Source organism: Siphateles boraxobius, unplaced genomic scaffold, assembly GCF_051911475.1.
Source record: "Siphateles boraxobius isolate OS27281-9 unplaced genomic scaffold, OSU_SipBor_1 119, whole genome shotgun sequence".
Lineage (NCBI taxonomy): Eukaryota > Metazoa > Chordata > Actinopteri > Cypriniformes > Leuciscidae > Siphateles > Siphateles boraxobius.
Genome location: NW_027508721.1, coordinates 1368119 through 1392657, shown reverse-complemented (window position 1 = coordinate 1392657; position 24539 = coordinate 1368119). Strand labels below are relative to the sequence as shown.

Sequence of the window (24539 nt, the reverse complement as noted above, 5' to 3'; positions counted from 1 at the left end):
GCATTTTTACAAACAAAGGAGTCCGTAGTTTTCCAGGAACGGTCACACATTCATTTGGTTTTTTTTGCAAAAGACTTTAATCAATATAAAGTGCACATGCATGTGTGTGTCAGTGTCTTAGGCTTTGGCTTTCTTGGTGGGTGGTTCATTGATTCGTGGAACTCCTCCAGATGGTGTGAAGGGGATTCGGGTCGTTACCTTCTTTCCAATGGTCTCGATCTATGCATAACACAACATTAAACCATGTGAACTAATGAAGTGAATAAGATTATGATTCAGAGAAGTGGGTCCACACATAAACGTGTTAAGTGCACAAATAACTACTGACCTGAAAGCCAAAGTTCTGTAGTTGGGGGTGCAGATGGTCCAGGACTCGTCGTCCATCAAAGATAAATGCTGGTTTCAACATCTTGTGATATATTTTCTCATAATCCAGATCCTAAAAACAAACACATAATACTTAACCATAAATAAGTAGCACAATGTACCATGGAATTCTTTTTGTACCATGTATTCTATTATATATACGAAACGATTAATAATTCAGTACACTGGCGTTTATCAAAGTACCATTACAGGGCTCAACAATAAGCAGTTTTTTGCCAATACAGATTTATAGCGCACCAATGTTTTCACTGGACCAACTACAAAACAAAAATTATACATTATAAATTTAAATGTATAATTTTGTATATATTCTAAATTATCATTTAAAAAAAAAAACAGCTCTACATTTTTACATTTCTAAATTAAATATATAAAATACATAACCAAACATTTATTAATTTATAATATTATACTTGCATTTAATTGTCTAATTTAGAATTTATTCTAAAATTCTTTTAAAAACAAACAAACTAGTATTATAAAAGTTTAAATTGAAATTTCTTTGGTATTTATACTAAAATTATTTAAACATATGAAGTTAGTATTATAAATGTTTTTTACATTTATACATTAATATGAAAATAAAAGATTTACTAATAAAAGATTGAGAAAATTTGCAAAGATACCTGGAAAATAATGCATTAAGGCTAAAAAATGCTGAACATTATCAGTAGATACACAAAACCGACACAAATTGAGTATAAAGGAATAGCCCTGGTAACCATTTAGACCACATGGGGTGAGGGACATTTTTTTTATGTCATTCTTTTTATGTTCATTAAATATTTAAAAATAATTTATTTTACTTTCACCCAGGGTTTCAGTTTTAACCACAAACCAAGCACAAATAAACAGCACCTATTTGGAACTGTTTGAACAACACGGGGTGTAGAGTGATGTCACACAATAGTGTGTTTTTTGTGCGTGTGCCATGTACCTTAAACATGTCCCACTCTGTGCAGATGACTAGGGCGTGTGCACTTTCACACGCCTCGTATGGGTCTGACGTCACCGTAACAAGATCACAAACTGCAGACAGAATGAGTGTCAAATTAGACAGAAACACACAGACACAATAAACTTTGTCCCGCATTCCTAGACATGAGTTTCTCCCCTACATGAGGTTCAGCATGACACAGCACGGTCTTTCTCTCCTATCATTCAAAGAGACCTAAAGCACAGTTTTATCTGCTCAACACACATACCTCTCTCTGGGCTGTCTCCGGAGATGCTGGGTTGAGACAAGTCCTGGATTATCTGCTCCTTTAGCACTTTAGGGTCATAAATATGCAGCTTGGCACCTTCGTCCATCAGATACTTAGAGATATAGATACTGGACGACTCTCTGAAACACACATGCACATAGGATGGACTTAGAACACAAGACTCCCGTTTAGACTAATTATGATTCCATAGGCAAACTAGTAGAGAACAGTAGCAAAAAATGCACTTCAAGTCATTTTGGGTAAAGGTAAATCTCAATCAATCGTTTTCGTTATATTGTTTGAGAAAAAAAATTAACTAGTTTATAGAGTAACTTTCATTCAGAAAAACAAATATCACTATTTAATATGCATATTTTTGAGCTACCAAAGAAAATACTTCCAAACAGAATAAACTAACTGTGGCACATCTTTGAGCAACAGAAATTAGACATGTTTTCCTCCTAAATTAATCAGTGTGGAGGAATTGACTGAGTGGATGATTGAGTGACTCACTCAGAAAGCCAATCAGGGTTTACATTTTTTTTTTAAACACCCACCAAATGCGGGTAAAAATCAATTGTGGCGGATAACGCTGTCAAATCACTAGCCAATTTGGCAGGTAACTTAAATTTACTCACTTTGCTGGGGAAGTTCGTGAAAGCCAAATCTGCGCAGATTTAGCGCAAATTCTCAACTCGTCAGAGCGCAGAATCTGCGCATATCTGGCATTGTTATTATATATATATGTATGAAGTATTATATATATATATATATATTATAATATGTATTATATATATATATATACATATATATATATATATGAAGACCTCCGATGCAAAAATTCCTACCACTAATGCACAGGCTGACTGTCTGTCTGGAACAAAGACAAACGGAGTGACAAAAACAGTGAAGAGTCAAGACCCAGTGCACTTCTGGAATGAACATGAAATTCGTCACCGGAAATAACGGTAGTGTAATGAACATTTATGTTCTACTAGTTCTAATTCAGAAATGACATTGACTCAATTTTCAATATCAATATTGATCAAGATCAATTTTCATATCATGCTGGATAACATGATCACCTGGCTTTGCATAAACTTGTGTTCACATAAGTTCACATAACAAACGCTGCAGCCATTAGGAAAATATAGACATCAAATACTAAAACATTCTGAAAATCAGAATTAACTGTTGAATTTGGGGATGGGAAATAGCAAAATAGATTTTTTTGGAAATAGACTTTTGGACCCTACTGTATTATTGAATGGATTTGTTACTGCCCCATTCCTAAATGAAAAAATAATCTGCAGAGTCATGTTTCTGAGACGATACATATGCAGAGGCATGACTTGTTCTCATTAACTCTAGATAAAGGTCATGGGTGGGATGGGCACGCTTAGCATGTGCTGTGTTGTTTTAAGTGTGCAAGTATTTAAATAGGAGATAGTTCAAACCAAGAAAACTTTGTGTAACCTTCATTACACAAAGCTGATGATTAACTCTGACATCTCACAGTCTGTCTATTTTGTAGGTGAAAGAGACAGCTTTTGACTTCTCACATAATAATATGTGATAAAGCTGTCATAAATGAAAATGACTGGTTCAAAGTGTCCTTGCATTTACCTGGTGTCTCCCGTGTCCTTTTTGAAGGAGAAACCTAACAAGGCGATTTTCTTCCCTGTAACTGTGTTAAACAGGCAGTCAATGATCCGACAGGCAAATCTCTTTCTCTGATATTCGTTCATGTCTATCACCTGCAGATACAGAAATACAAAGTAAAAGATTAGACAAAAACAATCAAAATAATTTTTAGATAACAAATTGTTACTATAGTTGCTGTTTGAAAGTTCATCATAACTTACTCTAGTCTAGACTTCAACCGTTTGAGGATGGTATGATTTTTTAAAATGCTTTTTAAAGAAGTCTCTTCTGCTTACTAAGGCTGCATTTATTTGATCAAAAAAATAATACAGTAAAAAATAGTTATTTTGTGAAATATTACAATTTAAAATAATTGTTTTTAATTTTGATACATATTAAAATGTAATGTATTCCTTTGGTGGCAAAGCTGAATTTTCAGCCTCATTACTCCAGTCTTCAGTGGCACATGATCCTTCAGAAATCATTCTAATATGCTGATTGGTGCTCAAGAAAGATTTCTTCTTATTAAGAAGTTTGTTGAAACAGATCTGCCTGATTCTTTGATAAATAGAATGTTCAAAATAACAGCATTTATTGAAAATGGAAATCTTTTGTAAGATTACAAATGCATATACCAGGGGTTCTCAACATTGGCACTTTCCAGAAGAGTTTTGCTGTGCTCACGCCATGTTGTAATTACCGTAAATAAAACTCGGTATGCTTTCGAATCACTCTCGCTGTACTTTGATGTCCTACACTGATCGGCCTATGCACGAAAGTGGATCTCGAGGGCCTATACAGTCACTTTTGATCAATTTAATGCATCCTTGTAGAAATATTAATTTCTTTAAAAAAAAAAAGATCTTACTGACCCCAAACTTTTGAATGGTAGTGCAAGTCGGTATTTGCTAAAAAAAAAAATCATCCCCATCACAGTTCTCAAATAATCTCAAGTGCACCGCACATATTTAGATTTGCTGTTTTTTCATGTAACAACCAATGATGTTTGGGACCATTTGATGACTTTTGGTGAGATTAAAGCTGCCTTGATGCAACTTTTCATTGAACAAAGTCAACACATGCCAGCAAGCAGGCCCGGTTCTAGGTTTTACATGACTAGGGGGGCATTTCCAAAACTTGGTGGGGCAGCATTATTTAGTGGTGTTGGTTGGTCACACTTGATTCGATTTATGATTCATAGGTTTTGGCAAAGAAAAGCTTCTTTTTTTTGTGCAAATTCAGAATGACTCACTTTGATTTCTAATGAAATTGTATTAAATACTTGTCTTAAGAGAAAAATAAACTACTTAGGATTGTTTATTGCACCAAAAATAATTTGAGAGGAAATTTAAATATATGTACAGTTTAAGTCACATTATGTTTGTTTACATATAGACCACAAGACATAATAATAACTGAATTTATACAAAAGATCCAGTTCAAAAGTTTACATATGCTTGATTCTTAATTCTTAATAGTGTGAGTTGTTACCTGGATGATCGTAAGCTGCAAACGTGCAATGATGCTCAAGGCAACACACAACCTTTGAAAGGGATGATTGGAAATTGTTCTCATTTTACTTCCCTGCAAAAGCTACATAAAATACTTTTTTTCCAATTTTCCAGAAGACAAAATAAGAATAATTTACCCTACAATCATCCTGTGCAAATGTTTACACCCCCTGCATTTTAATGCTTTTTGCCTTCTGGAGCATCAGTAAATGTTTACAGTAATGACACACACTACTGGGAATCAATTTAAAAGTATGTAAACTTTTGAACTGCTTAATTTGTGTAAATGCTGATATCTTTATATATTGTGGACTATATATAACCATCTTCAAAAACATTTTCATAGCAGTGCTAAATAAAAAAAACATGTAATTTATAATCTCATTTATTTATTTTTTACATTATTGATAGTTTGCAGATTCTGCAAGGTGCATGTAACTTCTGACTTACAATGGATAGGCTACTAATCAACAAAGAGTGCAATATGCTGATATAGAATATTTTTAGAGCTGAGCAAAACTAATCAATATTTTACTAGAATAGTTACATATTTCTAAAAGTTTTATTTATTTATTTTTTCAAGATTTTTTTCCATGACCTGGAAATCACAATTTTAAAATTCCAAGTGTTCAATGATGTGTGAGCATTTTAATAGAGACTAGAGCGCAAGGAGCTGTCTGAGAAGCGATCAGATATGAGGTGTGCAAAAGCCTTGAAAAACTGGTCAGAAAAAGGATGTGGCCTCTTTTTACAAGTTGAAATCTTTGATTATGGCAATTCTGGCATAACTCATCTGAAGTGCTGAGCGTGTCTATGAGGGAGAACTGTAAAAGGATTCGCGCCAGAACATTACAAACGCACAATGTTTCTAGTAATTTGTGTATGTAACTAATTTAGTGCTGATATCTTTTTTAAATATTGTGTGCTATAACAAAAAAAAAGAAAAGTATCCTGGGGATAATGATAGAGGGGCACATTGAGAATCTAGACCCGGCCCTGCCACCAAGACTTATTAAATCAGTATTGAAATTGAGGTTTACCTGTTGCCAGTATGAAGCAACCTCTGGGAGATTCAGTGCCTCACACAGATACACCAAATTCAGCACATCCTTCTGAAAACAACTTCCTCCAAAACCTGATTCAGACACATACATATTAAGGTAATTTGAATTCTCTTTAATCTCATTCTATTATTTCATTTTGAACACTATTACAAAGCAAAAAAGTTCCAATAATGTGGAACTAAGATGGGGTGAAAACAAATGCACTGACCCACGCTGGCTTTGAGGAACTTGCTCCCAATGCGCTGATCCATGCCGATGGCTCTGGCCACCTCCTCAACATCAGCGCCAGTGGACTCACACAGGGCAGAGATGGAGTTTATACTACTGATGCGCTGAGCCAGGAATGCATTCGCTGCCTAATACAAGCACAAAATATGAATTGAATGAATTTTCTATAACAAATTAAAGGCTTGGCTACAATTTAAGTCAATCACCTGGGAGGTTTGGTTCGATTAAAACGAACTCTGGAGCTCTGTTAGTGCGGTTCATTTGAACAAATGTGAACAAGTTTGAACCTTGGTGTGCACTAAACAAGTCGACCAAGACCCCAAGGTCTCAGCTGGTAAAAATACTATTGTGTACGCACATACAACAAGAACAGGTTTTTTGTTTTTTTTATCTTTAGGTTCTAAACATGACTGTGAACACACCCTCATTATACACCTTACATTTACATACCAGTTTAGAAAGTTCAGAGGACCAGGTGTTGGTGGTGATTATGCGTGATTTGGGGACCCAGTGCTCATAAACTGCACAGAGAGCACTGATAGCCCTTTGACCCTCTGGAGTCTCATCTCCTCCAATCAGGACACGATCTGGGTCCTTCAGGTCCTTCACTGCTGTACCCTCCGCAAGGAACTCTGGGTTAGAGAGAACCTGTAATCAAAGCCGGGAAAAAGGTTGCTCATTAACACAGAATAGAATAAACTGTGAAGGTCCACAAACCCAGTTTTATAAATTCCCTTGAGAGTTGGGAGAGGAAAAAACTTCGCAGAAATTTCCTTTCAAAACAACAGCCTAATCCTGATTATATTTACAAGTAGATGGTTTTTGTGTAAAAATGACAAACTGATGTAGAAGCATATGCATATTATATATAAATTTTTCTTCATGTTATCTATCTATCTATCTATCTAGTGTGTGTGTGTGTGTGTGTGTGTGTGTGTGTGTGTGTGTGTGTGTGTGTGTGTGTGTGTGTGTGTGTGTGTGTGTGTGTGTGTGTGTGTGTGTGTGTGTGTGTGTGCTCTCATTATCAGTGTTGAAAATAGTTGTCCTAAGTTGTAAGTTTTGTGGACACTGGTATATTTTTCTAGGATTCTTTGATGAATACAAAGTTTAACAGCATGTATTTGAAATAGAAATGTCTTTAACAAAGTAAATCAGTTTAATGTGAATGATTACAGTGAATACTTGTACTTGAGAAAATTTATCACACTGCAAAAAAGTTGCAGCACCTAAAACACATTATATATTTATTTACAATTAAACCTAAAATGTTTATGTAAAAAAAAAAAAATATCTCATGGACATAATTTTTTTATTTGTCACCTACCCCATATATAAGCACAGGAATATTTAGACGTTCACACATACACACCTGTAAGTTGAGGCTGGGTTTGGTGTTAGCATCAAATATCCTACGGATGCTCTCAGCTGCACGGACCGGCACTGTGCTCTTCTCCGTAACAATTTTATACCCGTCCGACATCTCCACGATGCGGCGTGCACATGCCTCAATAAACTTCAAGTCAGCAGCACGACCTTTGCCCATACCGTACGTCTTAGTTGGGGTGTTTACCTGAGGAGAGAGAAAGATATTATAGTCTGTGCACAGCACACTACAGACCTACAGGTATATGCACAACCACATTAAAATAGTTTGTTGCACTCACAGAAATAAAGACCAGATCAGCCTCTTTAATGGCAGAATCGATATCTGTGGAGAAGAAGAGGTTCTTCCCACGACAAGACAACACCACTTCATTCAGACCCGGCTACAACAGCAAGAAGAAGAGACACATTTACAACACAACTGGTTATGGTCATTTCTCATTAAAAAGAAGATTTCTCATTTACTTTATCATTTAAATTTATCATAGCCATATAGCCTGTGTGAATTTCTTTTTTCTGCTGAACCAAAAAAGATGATATTTTGAAGAATGTATGCAACAAAATAGTCAATGGTGTCCATCAACTGTTTGGTTACCCATATTTTTCAAAATATCTTATTTTGTGTCCAGCAGAAGAGAGAAATTCATACAGGCTTGGAAGAACTTGAGGGTGAGTAAATTACTAAACTATCCCTTTAAATTAAATCTGTAATTATTTGAAGTATGTCTTTACATTTTTAAACACATCTACCAAATGTACTATACAAATATTTGGGGGTAAAAATATTTTTAATGAGGAAAATATATTTGTGTTGCACCTTTAACTTGGATGAGTCCCTGTAACGGGGGACACTTGGCTCGCTTTTTATTTGAATATTTTTGTAATCATCATAAATGAGGTATCATTCGAAAGCTTAAATTCTTAAAATCCATCCTGTGAAAAACATTTTGAATTTGGACATTGCATTACCATGGGAACAGTACTTTAAATCCTTTTACAGGGCCTCAATTTAGATGATATCAAATTAAAAGTTGGGAAAACAAAACTTGATTAGACATGTTGCTTTGATTTTCTTGCAATTTTAGACATTTTAAAGACAACGATTTTGTAAAATATGTATTTTGTTTTAAATATATATAAAAAAGTTTAGTTTGTACAATATGGTAAATCCTTTTTACACTTAAAATAGGTCTGTATTCCAAGGAATTCATAAATTATAAACATTTAAGATCAGATTTATGCTCACAAAGGGGGTGGCGGTTAACGGGTCAACTGCATTATTGCTTTTGCGTTGTTACCTCATAGATGGGCAGGGTATCAGAGTTCCAGGCTTTGATCCGGGATTCATTAACATCCACCACCGTTACTGTGATCTCAGGACACATGCTGGCAATGACACTACATGTTGGACCACCAACATACCCAGCGCCTATACAGCAAATCTTTTTAATCTGAAACATCTGAGAAGAGAGACAGATGGAATCAAAGATTTTGTGATGATTATGAATGGCCTCTTATTAACCAGCCGAATACAATTCATCCTCTTCTTCAGCAGGGATCCAGGGGCTCATGAGGAGGTCAGTGGGAAGTATCATATTAGTAACCCCAGGGGACATTAAAGGGATAGTTCACTCAAAAATGAACTCACCTTCATGTCATTCCAAACCCGTTAGACTTTCGTTCATCTTCGGAAAATCTTTTTAATGAAATCTGATAGCTTTCTGTCCCTCCATTGCCAGACACAACTACCACATTGAATCATTGATGCTTCAAAAAGAGATCATAAGACAAATCCATATGAGTGGTTTAGTCCAGATTTTCTGAAGAGACTCAATCGCTTTATATGATGAACAGTTTTGATTGAGGCTTTTAATCACATTTAAACATTGATCAGCAAAAATAAACACAAGCTCAACCGAATCTGCTTGACGAGCAAAAACAAACCTCATTGGTTCTTCTGAAAGCTCAAATGTGCTGCGTAACACGAGAATTAACCTCATTGGTTCTCACACATCAAGCAAACATGCTTGAGCTTCCGTTTCCTATAACTGATGTGTGAGTTGATGAATGTTTAAATCTGAATAAAAGCCAAAATTCAATCTGTTCGTCATATAAAGTGATCGCGTCTCTTCAGAAAATTTTAACTAAACCACTCAATTCATATGGATTAGTTTTACGATCTCTTTATTTACTTTTTGAAGCATCAAAGTGTCAGTTAGCTGTCAATGGAGGGAGAGAAAAGTCTCAGATTTCCTAAAAAAGATCTTCATTTGTGTTCTAAAGATGAATGAAAGTCTTACAGATTTGGAACAACATGAGATGAGTAATTAATGACAGAATGTACATTTTTGGGTGATGAGAAGTCCGGTTCCTTTACAACACTCAGCGTCCCAAAATCAGATTCAGTGATTCTAGTATGTAATATATGATATGTTCAGTTATCTCTTTAAAAAAATATATTAAATGAATCCCTATTCTAAAATCAACTCGGTCTCGTTTGTTTGTTTGTTAATTTTGTAAAACCTAAAACATTTTACATTATTTTTCAAAATAATTATAAAATAAAATTGAAATTAAAAGAGTATATAAATTATATTTCATCCCATAAGTTTAATCCTCTGTTCAGCGGCTGTTGACTCGACAATAACTCAAGATATTCATCGAAAATATTCGACTCAAAAGAACGAACCGTTAACGTAATGAACGTTTATGGCTCTTCTTTAAGAGGCATAAAATGACTAAGTAGAACCAGATCAACTTTTAAAGATAAAAGTTTTATAGATGATGCCTGTTGATGCTTTAAACATGTAAAATGTAATGAAATGTATTATTTCTTTGATTGTTTTATGTTCTCATGATGAATACATGTTTATTTGAACTCTTTCAACTTTTAGAACTGATCTGTTCAATCATTTATAGACTTAAAGAATATGATCAGTTCAGATTCTGTATTATAGCTTCAACCACGAACTTTAAATTCAATGAGTTCAATAAGATCCGCTTTAAAATCTTTTTAAAAGAAAGAAAGAAATAGCTAAAAATAAATCACACAAACTTAGCCTACCTTGTGTCAAAATAAAGTTCTTCAGGTAAAACACTCCTCAGTGTGAATCAAGGCTGTGCAGGTGAGGTTCCGCCGTCTGAGGTGCCTTGTTCCCGAATGAATAAAACTATTATATCCTTGATACATAAACTCACGGAGAACACACACACACACACATTCACGCGTGCGTACACACGCACACACATTCATGCGTGCGTACACAAACTCTCTCTCTCTCTCTCTCTCTCTCTCTCTCTCTCTCTCTCTCTCTCTCTCTCTCTCTCTCTCTCTCACACACACACACACACACACACACACACACACACACACACACACACACACACACACACACACACACACACACACACACACACACACACACACACTGGGATGATAGCAGCAACGTAAACACTTCTGAGAGGGGCGGGCATGGGCGTCTGCTTCCGGGGCATAAAGTCTTTTCAAACTAAGAGCCTCGTTAACTTGAGCAAGAGCAAACTAAATCTTAGTTTGAGAAAATGAAAAGTCATAGAACAAAACGTTTTTTGTTTTGTTTTGTTTTATTTTTTACTAATTAAATGTAATTTATCAAGCTCCTAAATAAAAATATTCATTTGACATGGATGAATTTCATTACAGCGAAACATACGTGTGAATGACGGAGACGTTTCAGCAGCAGCCAATCAGTGACTGAGACGTATGGTTGACGTAATATCATAGGAAATCATTAGTGGTCTTTTTTGACGCAGAAATGATTATTGAGAGTAGAGTCATACTAACCCATTCGAATTAGAAACGTATAAAAAGACACTAACCACCACCAATAAATACTCCCCAATACCTACATTAAACAAAAGAAAGGCAAAAAAGTGATGCTATTGTTTATATTTATTTTTAAGTACCCAAAAGTGCATAGATCAAGCCCTTTCATATAGAGCAGTTTCACTAGAACAGTGTACATAGACAGAATTCAATTTACATGCCCTGAAATCCACACCACCACCTTAACTGAACCTTCCAGAAATCATTAGTCTGTCCAATTAATCAAATTGACTTTTGTGCCATTAAGACATTTAAATTTTTCACAGAACTGAACAGACAGGGAAGTTTCCCTGGAAGTTCAACCACAATTGAAATCGAGCAATTAACATTGTATCTTTGGTGTTTTTCTGGAGCTTCGCCTTGTGTACACAAACGTATAGGTGCCAAAACCAAAGTGCTAGTTGGTAGATTTGCCTTTAAGCTTATGCTCTTCACAAATACTACCACAATTCAAAAGTAACCCATTCAAATCTTATTTTGAAAGATAAAATTGTTTTTAGATTTTCATCACTGAAATTTGGCAGATTCCCCATACCATTTGCCTAACTATTCTAGAAAGTATAGCAACACAATGATTCTGGAGCAAACGCAACAAAACTCTGTTCAGATTGGCATTTAACAGTCTATAATAGCAGTTGCACTAACGGTTTTTATGCATGAAGGATAAATAGGCTGTCATAGTCTTCAGGGTGGAGATGTCTGCTTTAGATCAGATCTCAGACCATTCCCGAACACCCAAACATTCATACAGCCATGACTACAGAAATGAGTGCCAAGTAAATACTGGAATACTCCCATTTCATTATTTCCTCTTGCACAAAATGTTGAAATTTAAGAAGTAGTCTTTGTCAACCTCAAATGTGTGAATCATTTCAAGTACATCTGTATTCAGAATGACCTAATGCAAAGCCAAGGCTCATGCTCCAACATGGACTAATGACATTGTGTCTGTGAAGTCATCATAGCTTTGGAATGTATAAGCTACAGACAAGAAATATTATTCTCTCCACCTCAGTCTACTTGAAAACAACCCAAATCTCTTGATGACACTCTATAACTATGTAACCTTTACTCTAGATTGCAATTTATATTCAGTCTGATCTAGGTTAAGTGTCATTAAATAAGCGTATATGTTATTTTAACAACTTGCTAAATACATAATAAGGCTTTATAATAAAAAGAGATATATAAACCTGAAAATCATCAGACTCTGACAATTCACCACTTGGACAACTTTCTTTTTTAGCTCCCTCTTTTGAAACACAACTCGCATTGTAGAAACACCTTGTTATCCAAGCGTCTGCGTAGATCACCCTCTCGATATTGACTAAAGAATCTGGAATCAGAAATACTAACAGATAGGAAATTAACAAGTTATACTGGTCACAGTAGCTGATCAGGTGGAAGCTGGATTAAAAGATCAATTCTTTTGTGCAGGGTTCTAGTCCACTGGAGGTGCTGGTGGCTCTCTGCCATGATTCTAAATCAGAAGAAAGAATTACAAGAATTAAAATATTAATCAAGTGATTCAAAGTTAAAGCAGCCCATAATACAAATGAGATGATTTACAGATGGTTAAAAGCTATTAAGGATGTATAATTTGCTACAATTTCTGATTACCGTTAATCATTGAGTTTGGTCATTGGTCATTGATGTCATTGAGTTTGATTACGTCTTAATTGATATCTTAGTGATAACTGACACAGTTTAATCATTATAACGCTCATTCATAAATGTTTTGAGGGAGTTTGTCTGGCATGACTTACTCCATGGGGACTGGAGGGCTTGCCGCCGGTTGAAGAGCCCCTCAAGCTGGCTGGGCGGAACAGAAAGATCACAAGAGCTAGAACTAGCCATCCCATAATAATCATGGGCAGAGTGATGTCCCCTTCTACTGAGGAGTTGGGGCCTGGTACTGCGTACATACAAAGCTCAATTTAAAAAAATAACACACAGTATGTGTGCTATGTGTTCTTGGCCTCTTTTTTTTAGACGGACAGACTTACTCTCCTGAAGGCACTCTGTGTCTGTACAGTAGGACTGGGACTGTCTCAGCTTGGAAAGGAATCACAAAGACAGTATTTTATCAAACAGGCTAACCCAAACACAAAAAAAACATACTATATAGATGGAATGACAACATTGGGATTCTCCCTTGAAGCAGTTTTAGGACAAATTACATTAATTCATAAAACATTAATTAAAATTAAATTTTACTTGTCTGAAAACAATCAACGTGTACGTGTGTATCCTTCTGCAAAATGCCAGTTCCCTGCATATGATATGATATATATATATATATATATATATATATATATATATATATATATATATATACATACATATATTAATATTAATTTATATCATATTTGTATCTCTGTTTTTATACCGCAAAAAGCATTGATATATGTTGCTTTTAAAAGGGCAAAAACTATTCTAACGTTTCCTCTACACACAGTTGAATCAAGTGTTATTTTGCCTGAACCAAAGAATCACTAGCGCCCTCTATTGGTCATTCATTCTGACCACAACAGCAAAATTATTAAACACCTAGTATCGTTTTAAAAAGATAGGTATTTTCTATGATTTTTTTCTAAGTATATTTTTAATAAAGACTTAAAGATATTTTTTTTAAATAAATTGCCTAGATGAAGTTGGTCCTGTATATGAGGTTCCTTCTGTTATTGCATTGGACACTACAGCTCTCAAAATCTTCAAACCTGTCTGGAACATGGAGGCCCTGTCAGATTGGCACACATCCAAATGACATTGAATCTAAATGCCTTTCTACACTGTTTTAATAAGTATCATAGCTTCATTAGCAACTGTTAAATTCATTCACTTACAACTCTTTCTCTCTATTATAAATATTCCTGACATTAGTTTTTGAAATTTTTTGAAAGAAGTTTCTTATGCTCACAAAGGATACATTTGTTTGATCAAAAATACAGTAAATATGATGAATAATAATGATCATATATTAATAAAATATGATGACAATTTAAAATAACTGTTTTCTGTTTTAATATATTTTAAAATGTAATTTATTCCTATAATGGAAAAGCTGAATTTTCAGCATCATTACTCTAGTCTTCAATTCAGTGTCACATGATCCTTCAGTAATAATTCTAATATGCTGATTTGGTGCTAATTATCAATTATTATTGGTGCTCAGTTACTAATAATGTTTTTTTATTGGCTGCTTAATGTTTTTGAGAAAATGCGATTCAGAATTCTTTGATTAATAGAAAATCTTTTTTAAATGCCTTTACGGCCACTTTTGATCAATTTAATGTGTCTTTGCTGAATAAAAGTATTCATTTTTTCTTTTCTTATCTTTTTTAAAATCTTATTACTCCAAACTTTTGTATGATAGTGTATCAAAGTTTCCACAAAAGTATTAAGCAGCACAAACTGTTTTCAGAATAGATAATAATAAGAAATGTTTCTGGATTTTTTTCTGGAATTTTCATCAAATAAATGTAGCCTATAAGAGACTTCTTTCAAAGCCATTTAAAAAAACAACGACATAATTATTCCAAACTGTTGACCGGAAGTGTATCTTTTTGTACCAAGAAACAGGACAGGGTCCTCATTTTGGATTCTTCCATCTTAATTCTTCACTTTTATTTCAGATCATACAGATCAATGTATCAATAAGTTTCTATAGAATTCATCTGATTAGTTTCTAATAGCAGATCCAGAGAAGGCACACAAATTAAGCATGTATTGTTTTGCTATCATTACAATTTGATGGTGAACTCACCAGGTTGATAAGTCTCCTCATGGCATGTTCATTAGAGCAAATGCACTCACAGGGGTCATAACCTCCCTCTGCCATCCTCTCCTGAATAAGACACAATTCACACACATTCCAGACACTAATAATAAATTATTTTAAACACACACACACACACATATAGCTCCAATCTACATGGGTGTGGTGAATTAGAAAGGTTTCACATGGTAAGGTCTATAGGACTCATTTGAAATTCAAATAAACAAAAATATGTGGTAGACTAGCTACTTTAAATATTCTATTTTTGGCCTGCAGTTAATGATCTCTAGAGTCTAGACTAACTGAATATATATATATATATATATATATATATATATATATATATATATATATATATTAGTGCTGTCAACGTTAACACATACATTTTTTCCAGTTTAACGCGTAATGTTTTTTAAGACAATTAAAGCAGCATCCATTTGTCTGTAATTCTTTGGCTAGCGTTACATTATATTATATTTTATTCATGCAAATGCGTTTAAACCATTTGATACATTTATCATTTATGCAGTCCAGACTGTATGATAAGTTTATTTAATTTATTTATATTTCCTACCTGTTAGACAGTAAGGGCACAGGTAAATATGACATTTATATGATTGTTTTAAGTTCACTTAAATTAAAATTGATATATTTTTTGAAGCCTAATAAATGTTTTTTTTTTTAAAAGAGCTGTTAATGGCTGTTAATTACACTGTATTGTTGAATGGCTATAATTAATGTTGAAAATTGAAAAACAATATACAATTTTATAGAGACATCATTAGCAGTATTAGTGATTCTGGCCTTCATTCATGAAAAGTATTTAAAATATACTGTCTTTATGTTCTTTCTACATTAAATTGCAGATTAAATGTGAAATTATTTCATTATAAATTATATTAAAAACGTAAGTGTTTTAATCGCGATCAATCACAGAACAAAATTGTCATTAATCTAGTTAAAAATGTAATCGATTGACAGCACTAATAATATATATATATATATATATATATATATATAATATATGTATATGTATATGTATGCGGTGTATCTGGATAAAAATGTGTCTGTGTGACTACTTGAAACAAACAAAATAAAAATTGTCCAAGCACCAAATTGCTCCTAAATTTCTTTTATCTTGTTTCACTTTCATATTGGCCCAATTCACTCAAAAAAATTATTTAATGAGAATGCTGTTGGAGTAAAACGATTTATATAATATATATAATATATAACCTATAATATATAATATATAATGGTTATATAATATATATAACCTTTAATTAATATATATTACACAAAAAGAAAAAAATCCCACATACAGATTAGGCTACACTTGATTACAATTAAATGTTAACATAAGTTCAAATGTGCTTATGGCATAGGCTCATTAGGCTGTATTAATATGTTTAATTACATGTGATGGGCGCTATTGTCAAATATGAAAATGTGTGCGCGCTCCCATTAAATTAGATTCACGCGATAGAATCGAGTAGCCTACTACTAGTCAAAATTTACATTCCTGGATTTAGTTGTAAGAGCAGTCAGGTCCTAACTTAATAACATATAGACAAACTATCTCAAAACTCAACGCTTGTTTGGTGCGTTTTAATAAGTGGGAGTAGCCTATTGCATTTAAGCATTACGAATATACGAAACTGTAAACAAAAGGTAGGTTTCAGGGAAGAAAGACGCTCACTCAAAGCGATGATTTAATATACTATTAAAAAAAACAGCACGACAAAAAGACGTTTGATGCAAATTTCTTGTTTTTTCAACCTAATGTTACGTTTTTTGAAACTTTGTTCGGTTTTGTTGCTTCCCCTTCGATAACTTCACACTCAACCGGCTGACTTGAATAAACTATCAGAAGAAAAAAAAAATATATATATATCCTATATATATATAAACCACTCATACACAGAAAATCCATATCATTGACGTAATATAAACAAAGAATAAAACACATTTCACATCATGAGATGCCCAAAATATATTATTGGGATATAATAGTCTTCGAGGAGGATGGGGGAATTATAATTTTTCATTAAAGCATCGTAATTAATTTAATCTGCAGACCGCATTAAAAAAATAATAAGACAAAATTAAATAAAAAGTTAACTAAAATGGAAAATACAAGATTTGGGTAACCAGATGTCTTACCAATGACTTCGACAACTCACTCGAAGAGATTTAAAAACATTCGCTTCAAACCAGGAGGACCGATATGTGAATATTGAGCCCAGATAGTCTCCGGTCGCACAGGCCGAATCCAGTGCAAATGCTCCCTTGTGTACACTGCTGTTTGGCAAAGGGCCGCAGCTCCGGCTAATGTTCCGTCTATGTTTTGATAAGGATCAGGGAAGCAAAATTAGGAATGTTACTATGACGAAGGATTGGTTCATGAATTGTAATGAGCTTGCGCTGACGGTTGTTTTGGATCCTTCCTGGGGCTTCGAATTGCGTAGCTTAATTATTATTCATGAGGTAAGTCTTTGTCGCTTTAACGTCTACATTATTTCAGCAAATCAGCAAGGTCGACTGGGCGAACATAACACCTAGTAATTAATATTAATGAGAGAAGCCTTTACCATAGTAGGATTCGTACATTCGTGCGGTGGAATATTTTTTTTACTGTCTATGGGTGGAACTAACAGATGGGAGCCACGTCGCTACATGACGTGAAACGTCGCAGATTTTGGTAAACACTGAAATGCCGTTGCTTTTCTCACCGTTCGCAGAGCGCATCACATATTCATTTGTTATCGGCATTCTGCCGGCGGGGTGTAGATAATGAAGTGCATAATTGCAGTGTGTGTGTGTGTGTGTGTTCTTATAATCTAGAGAAATAGATTAGCCTCAGCTGCATTAAAAGTTGTACACATAAATAAACGAAGAGTTATTTTGGAAAATGTTTTTAAAAACAACATAACAAAAATAAAGACTCCATTTATCTCAGTGCCATAATCAGTCCCAGCTTGATTTCGTTCGACTTTCTTTCCTCATTTATATGCCTACAATTACTGATTCCCTTTCGAGAGGTCTCTCCTATTGCGTAAGTAGCTTACGCTATGGGAAAACTCCTTTTCTCGAGAATATTGAAGTCTTTATGTAAAACGCATTGCAGCTGCACAGCTGACAGCAATGAACGAAGGAAGCTCGGTCATTGGCTGTGCTGCGGCAACTTGCTCGAACCAATGACGGGGCGACTCTGAATGCGCGACCAATGAGCGCGCTTCGCGCCCGCGCGCGTCAGAGATGGGCGTGGCCAAGAGCTATTTATTGGGCGCCCCGTCATGAGAGTTCTTTAGATTTAATCTCCTTCAGCGAACACCTTCTTCGCTGGATCCTCCGGATTATTGAAGCCTTCGCCGCCGTCGAAAAGCATACCAGCGGGATTGATACGAGGACGTCGGCACCTTCAGCCGCCTTCGAACGCCATCCTACTGAGCCATCCGGCGTGCCACACACGCAAGTATCTTTACATCTGTTCGCCCCGCGACACTTGTAAAAGAGCAATTTTCTGAGGCGTTGTTTCAAATGCCTTCCTGCGCGTCGTGCAGAGACCTTCTCCCGGACGGGGATCGTCACATCATCTGCGCTCGCTGCCTGGGCCGGGACCACGCAGAAGCTGCTTTGACCAAGGGCGGATGCCCGGAATGTGATGACCTGGGTTCTCCGCACTGCGGGCTCGCCTCGCCGTTTTCGCCGTGAGCGAGCCCATCGCCCCCACCCCTCTGTTTGAGCCGCGCACTAAGAAAAAGCGCCGCTCACAGAGGCTTCCTGAACCGGAGCTCAGTGACGTCACGCCGAGCCAGTCTCCGCGTGCTTCACCGCCGCTCTTACCTTCCCCACCGCCGGTTCAGTTCACCCAGTCGGACCCACACCCCTCTAGCAGAGCGGTGGGCCTTGTGACTTTCGGCACGTCCGAGGACGATGGGGGAATGGATGACAGCTTGTCCATCGACGCTGCATCGGACGACTGGCCGGGCTCCAAGCTCGACCCCGCCCCGTCGACGCTAGCTAGCACGAGCGGGGGCTTCACCATGGATACGGAGATTATCCGCGTCCTCTCGAAGGCCGTAGAGGACCTCGGGCTCGATTGGTCTTCTCCCGAAGAACCAACCCGAAGCCGACTGGATGAGTGGTTTCTGCAGGGGCGCCAGCAGGCCCCTCGGCAAAGGCCTTCTCCCTTCTTCCCGGAGGTTCATGACGAACTCACCAAGTCATGGAAAGCCCCCCACTCTGCGCGTCTGAAGCCTTCTTTTTCTTTGTCGCTCTCCTCTGTGGACGGCGCGAAGGAAAGAGGCTACGAGGGAACGCCGCCCCTCGAGGAGGCCGTGGCCAATCATCTCTGCCCGCCCTCCACCACCGGATGGAAAGCCAAAGCTTCCCACCCCTCGAAGCCCTGCCGCACTACTTCTGCTCTCGCCGGTCGCGCCTACGCCGCCGCCGGCCAAGCTGCATCAGCGCTTCACTCAATGGCGGTACTTCTAGTGTTCCAAGCTAAGCTTCTCCGCTCTATGGACGAGTCTGGCCCCGAACCCGAAGCCTTTAAGGACCTACGCAGCGCAACTGATATAGCTCTGCGAGCCACGAAGGCCACCGCCCAGTCTATTGGCCGCGCCATGGCTAATTTGACTGTTCTCGAGCGCCATCTGTGGCTGACTCTGACGGAGATGAAGGACGCGGATAAGGCGCCGTTTCTCGACGCGCCTATCTCCACCAGCGGGCTGTTTGGACCGGCGGTTAAAGGTTTCGCCGAACGCTTCACTGAGGCCCAGAACGCTTCACAAGCTATGCGCCATTTCCTGCCCAAGCGCTCCAGCTCATCGCAGAGCAGACAGAGACCGCCACAGCCGCAGCGGGCTAGAACAGCTCCCACCGCCTCTCAGCCCGCGCCTCATGCTGACGCTCGACGCCGCTCGCGCTCCCACAACCCCAAGCCGCCTCCTGAGCGATGGGGTCCTCGGCCCAAGATTGTGCTGAACCCTGAGCCTCGAAAGCCGTCCTAGCCACAGGAATGAGAAGAGAGAGTGCGTGTCTCGCAAAAGCCGGACCACTCTCTCTGCAAAAGCTCAAACATTACCCAATCCCCTTACAGGCGGCTGGAAATGTCCATACAGCAGTCAATGGGCCAGTCACAGAGCTCGCTCACCTGCAAACAAACGCCGTTTTTACGGCGACGCACAGAAAACACAAAAAGAGTCTTTTTCTGCCTGTGTCACTAAGGGTTCACATGTCCACAAAGTGTGCATTCCCAGATACTGTCAAAACAGTGCCAAATTCATTCCCAGCTCAGGCTGCGCGCCCCATGAATGTAGATCACGTGCCTACGGTCATGTACGCACCACTACACACAAGCACTGTTCACACAGTTATGAATTCATCCCCAGTAAAAGCGGGAAACATTATAAAAGTGACGCGTGTGCCTACCACTGTTTATGCACCCCCACTTATAAACACTGTCCTTACAGTGTCAAACACAACCCCAGCTCAGGCTGCGAGTTTTACAGACATAGCGCGCGCTGTTGTAAGCACACACGCGCCCATTCACTCAGCTGCTCAGCGCGCGCCCGCGCCTCTGAGAGCTACGAGCTCAGACGATTCGCTGGCCGGGTCCCTACGTCACAGCGGCCCACCCCTAGCCTGTATTCAGCCCATATCTGTACACGTAGCGGCATGGGAAAACATTCCAGATATGCCGAAATGGGTATTGAATATAGTAAAGCACGGATACTCGCTCCAGTTCGCTCGCAGACCACCACGTTTTACGACTGTGGTCGAGACGAAAGTGAGAAAGGAGTGTTCACAGGTTCTACGCACCGAGGTGCGCAAACTAATAGAAAAGGGCGCTGTGGAAACTGTTCCCCCCTCTATGAGCGAGGCAGGTTTTTACAGCCGCTATTTTCTCGTCCCGAAAAAGGATGGTGGTCTCCGCCCCATCCTAGATCTCAGACACCTGAACAAAGCACTAATGATTCGCTCGTTCAGAATGTTAACAACCAAGCATATCCTCGCGCAAGTACGCCCAGGAGATTGGTTTCTCTCAGTGGATCTGAAAGATGCTTACTTTCACATTCCAATAGCGCCTCATCACAGGCCGTTTCTGAGATTCGCTTTCGAGGGACAGTCTTACCAGTACACAGTACTTCCGTTCGGCCTGTCCCTGGCTCCCCGTACATTCACGAAATGTATGGACGCAGCACTTTCCCCCTTGAGACGAAGGGGAGTGCGAATACTGAATTATCTCGACGATTGGCTGGTCCTAGCACAATCAGAGAGTCAGTTAATAACACACAGATCTTGGATTATCAGCCATTTAGAATGCCTGGGTCTAAGAATCAATTTTGCAAAAAGCATACTATCTCCCAGCCAGAGGATTTCTTTCCTGGGAATAGTTCTAGACTCGATGCAAATGACAGCGCGTCTCTCATCAGAGACCGCGCTCACCATCCGGCGCCTTGCAACATCATTCAGGGCGGGCGCGCGCGCCCCCGTCAAGCGGTTTCAGAGGATGCTCGGTCTCATGGCCTCAGCATCGGCCGTACTCCAGCTAGGATTGTTGCATATGCGCCCTCTCCAACGCTGGCTCAAGAGCCGCGTCCCTACTCACGCGTGGCGTTCGGGCCACTTTTTAATCAGAGCGAACCACGGCTGTATAAAAGCCCTGACGCACTGGAAAGCCGCCGACTGGTACCAGTCAGGCGTGAGTCTGGGTGTGAACACAAGGAGAAAGATGATAACGACAGATGCCTCCAAAATAGGTTGGGGGGCCCTTTACGAGGGCAGGCCTGTCTCCGGCTTTTGGTCAAACTCGGAGAAGCGCCTACACATAAACTGTCTGGAGATGAAAGCGGTCGCTTTGGCTCTCAGACCCCTGCTTCCACATCTAAAAAACGAACACGTCCTGGTCCGAACGGACAACATGACGGTAGTGTCGTACATAAATCGCCAGGGTGGACTCAGGTCGAGCTCCATGCATTCAATGGCCAGGAGACTCATTTTATGGTCCCAGCACAACTTGCGCTCGCTGAGAGCAGCGCATGTGCCAGGCGCCCTGAACCAGGGGGCAGACATGCTATCCAGAGACAAGATTCTCCCAGGAGAATGGGCTCTCAACCCGCTGATGATTCAATGGTTATGGAAAACCTTTGGCAAAGCGGAGATCGACCTCTTCGCCTCCAAGGAGAACGCGCACTGCTCTCTTTTCTTCACGAAGAGCACGGACGCGCTCGCCCAGAGCTGGCCGAGCCGCCCCTTATATGCCTTTCCCCCGATCGCGATGCTGCCACAGGTCATCAGTCGGGTCAGAGAGGAGAAAAACGCAGTGCTTCTGATAGCCCCACTCTGGAAGAACCAAACATGGTTTCCAGATCTGATGCAAATGCAATCTGCACCACGGCCGATTCCACTGAGGCCAGACCTCCTCAGTCAGGCCAGCGGGATGATATTTCATCCCCGCCCCGATCTGTGGGCCCTTCATGCATGGCCCCTCAACGGGTTCCCAGGAACCTCACGAGTGGAGCGCTAAAAACCATCGCTGAGGCGCGGGCGCCCTCCACGAGACGCTTATATGCCCAGAAATGGAAAGTGTTCAGTGACTGGTGTAATGCCAAGGGCCTGAACCCTGAGACATGCGAGATTACGAACGTACTCGCTTTTCTACAAGGGCTTCTGGAGGCGGGCCGCACCCCCTCCACGCTCAAAGTATATGTGGCGGCCATCACAGCGTCACACAACCCTGTAATGGAACGTCCATTGGGAAGAAACGACCTAATTATTCGTTTCCTAAGGGGCGCTAGGAGGATGAACCCTTCACGCCCCCCCTCAGTGCCGATCTGGGACCTAGCTACTGTCCTAGACGCTCTTAAAGGGCCCCCGTTTCGAACCACTCCGAACCGTGCACCTTAAACAGCTCTCGCTCAAGACTGTGCTCTTGCTGGCACTCGCCTCGGTCAAGAGAGTGGGCGACCTGCACGCGCTTTCGACAAGCGCTGCCTGCCTAGAATTCGGACCTAACGACTGCAGGGTCGTCCTTAGACCGAAACATGGGTATATTCCTAAAGTGCTCACCACTCCCTTCAGAGCACAGGTTATCTCCCTAACTGCGCTATCGTCTCCAGCAGACGAACACGACGCTAATCTACTCTGCCCCGTTAGGGCTCTCAGAGTGTATTTGGAGCGTTCTGCCCTAATCAGACAGACAGAACAACTGTTTGTATGCTTTGGCGGCCGTACGAAAAGGTTCCGCCGTTTCAAAGCAGAGAATCTCTCACTGGATAGTTGAGGCTATAGCGCTGGCTTATGAAGCTAAGGGACTTCAATGCCCCTGGGGAGTCAAAGCACACTCCACCAGGAGTGTGGCTTCTTCCTGGGCATGGTCGAGCGGGATACCGATCGAGGATATTTGTGCGGCGGCAGGCTGGGCCTCACCGTCCACATTTATCAGGTTCTACAACCTACAGGTCCCGACATTGCATTCCAATGTACTATCAGCATGATACTAGTTGAACTACGAGTTCGTATCTAGATTATGTATGTGCTTGTGTCACACTGAGCGCCTTCTAGCCGCTCTGTATTTTTCCCACATATAAAGCTCGCCTCTGCCAGCTAGTTGGATGATAACTTTGCTTTTCAGCTCAGGCACCTGCCTCTGGCTATCATAAGGCGAAGTTCAGCACGCACGGCGTTTTGCATGGTGTTCCCATAGCGTAAGCTACTTACGCAATAGGAGAGACCTCTCGAAAGGGAACGACTCGGTTACTAACGTAACCTCGGTTCCCTGAGAGGAGGGAACGAGTATTGCGTAAGCTGCCGTGCTTGTGCTTGGTTAGTTCGCTTCAGTCGTTTTAACCTAAAGAACTCTCATGACGGGGCGCCCAATAAATAGCTCTTGGCCACGCCCATCTTGGCGGGCTCTGACGCGCGCGGGCGCGAAGCGCGCTCATTGGTCGCGCATTCAGAGTCGCCCCGTCATTGGTTCGAGCAAGTTGCCGCAGCACAGCCAATGACCGAGCTTCCTTCGTTCATTGCTGTCAGCTGTGCAGCTGCAATGCGTTTTACATAAAGACTTCAATATTCTCGAGAAAAGGAGTTTTCCCATAGCGTAAGCTACTTACGCAATACTCGTTCCCTCCTCTCAGGGAACCGAGGTTACGTTAGTAACCGAGTCGATTTGCTGCCTCTTTTCTAAAAAAACAATTATAAATATATTAATATAATAAATAAACATAATTTTAAATCCATATTTGTGACATGTTTGTGTATTACAGTGAAAACTTATAACAATGATGTAGACTAGGCTATGTATATTACTGACATTAAGAGTACAATTACCTGTAAACATTTATGTGAATAATTACTGCATTTGTGGTAACATTCCCGCATGCACAATTAAGGCAACAGTGACACCAGAAATACACATAATTCTGCTTTGCTGAAATTCCAGAATTGTGTTAGACACAATCCCAG

The 24539-nt window shown here is 39.4% G+C and overlaps 2 protein-coding genes across 3 annotated transcripts; both read right to left on the bottom strand.

Annotated features, from left to right (window-relative positions):
- Nucleotides 1-53: 53 nt before the first annotated feature.
- Nucleotides 54-10890, bottom strand: ugdh (UDP-glucose 6-dehydrogenase). Its single transcript, XM_077203588.1, has 12 exons — nucleotides 10487-10890; nucleotides 8721-8882; nucleotides 7704-7805; nucleotides 7409-7609; nucleotides 6490-6687; nucleotides 6020-6167; nucleotides 5788-5882; nucleotides 3219-3349; nucleotides 1593-1732; nucleotides 1325-1416; nucleotides 329-439; nucleotides 54-219 (listed from the first exon to the last, which is right to left on the bottom strand). The coding sequence occupies exons 2-12, from the start codon at nucleotides 8880-8882 to the stop codon at nucleotides 118-120; spliced, it is 1482 nt and encodes a 493-aa protein (XP_077059703.1). The 5' UTR covers nucleotides 10487-10890; the 3' UTR covers nucleotides 54-117.
- Nucleotides 10891-11335: 445 nt separating this feature from the next.
- On the bottom strand, nucleotides 11336-17536 carry smim14 (small integral membrane protein 14). Of its 2 annotated transcripts, none has more exons than XM_077203645.1 (5): nucleotides 17229-17536; nucleotides 15054-15134; nucleotides 13294-13342; nucleotides 13054-13202; nucleotides 11336-12767 (listed from the first exon to the last, which is right to left on the bottom strand). In XM_077203645.1, exons 2-5 carry the CDS (start codon nucleotides 15126-15128, stop codon nucleotides 12729-12731), a joined length of 312 nt encoding a protein of 103 aa, XP_077059760.1. In that variant the 5' UTR covers nucleotides 15129-15134; nucleotides 17229-17536; the 3' UTR covers nucleotides 11336-12728. The 2 variants fall into 2 exon arrangements, with proteins under 2 accessions (XP_077059760.1, XP_077059769.1); XM_077203654.1 differs by having other exon boundaries at nucleotides 15054-15168; nucleotides 17229-17432.
- Between the last annotated feature and the right edge of the window lie 7003 nt (nucleotides 17537-24539).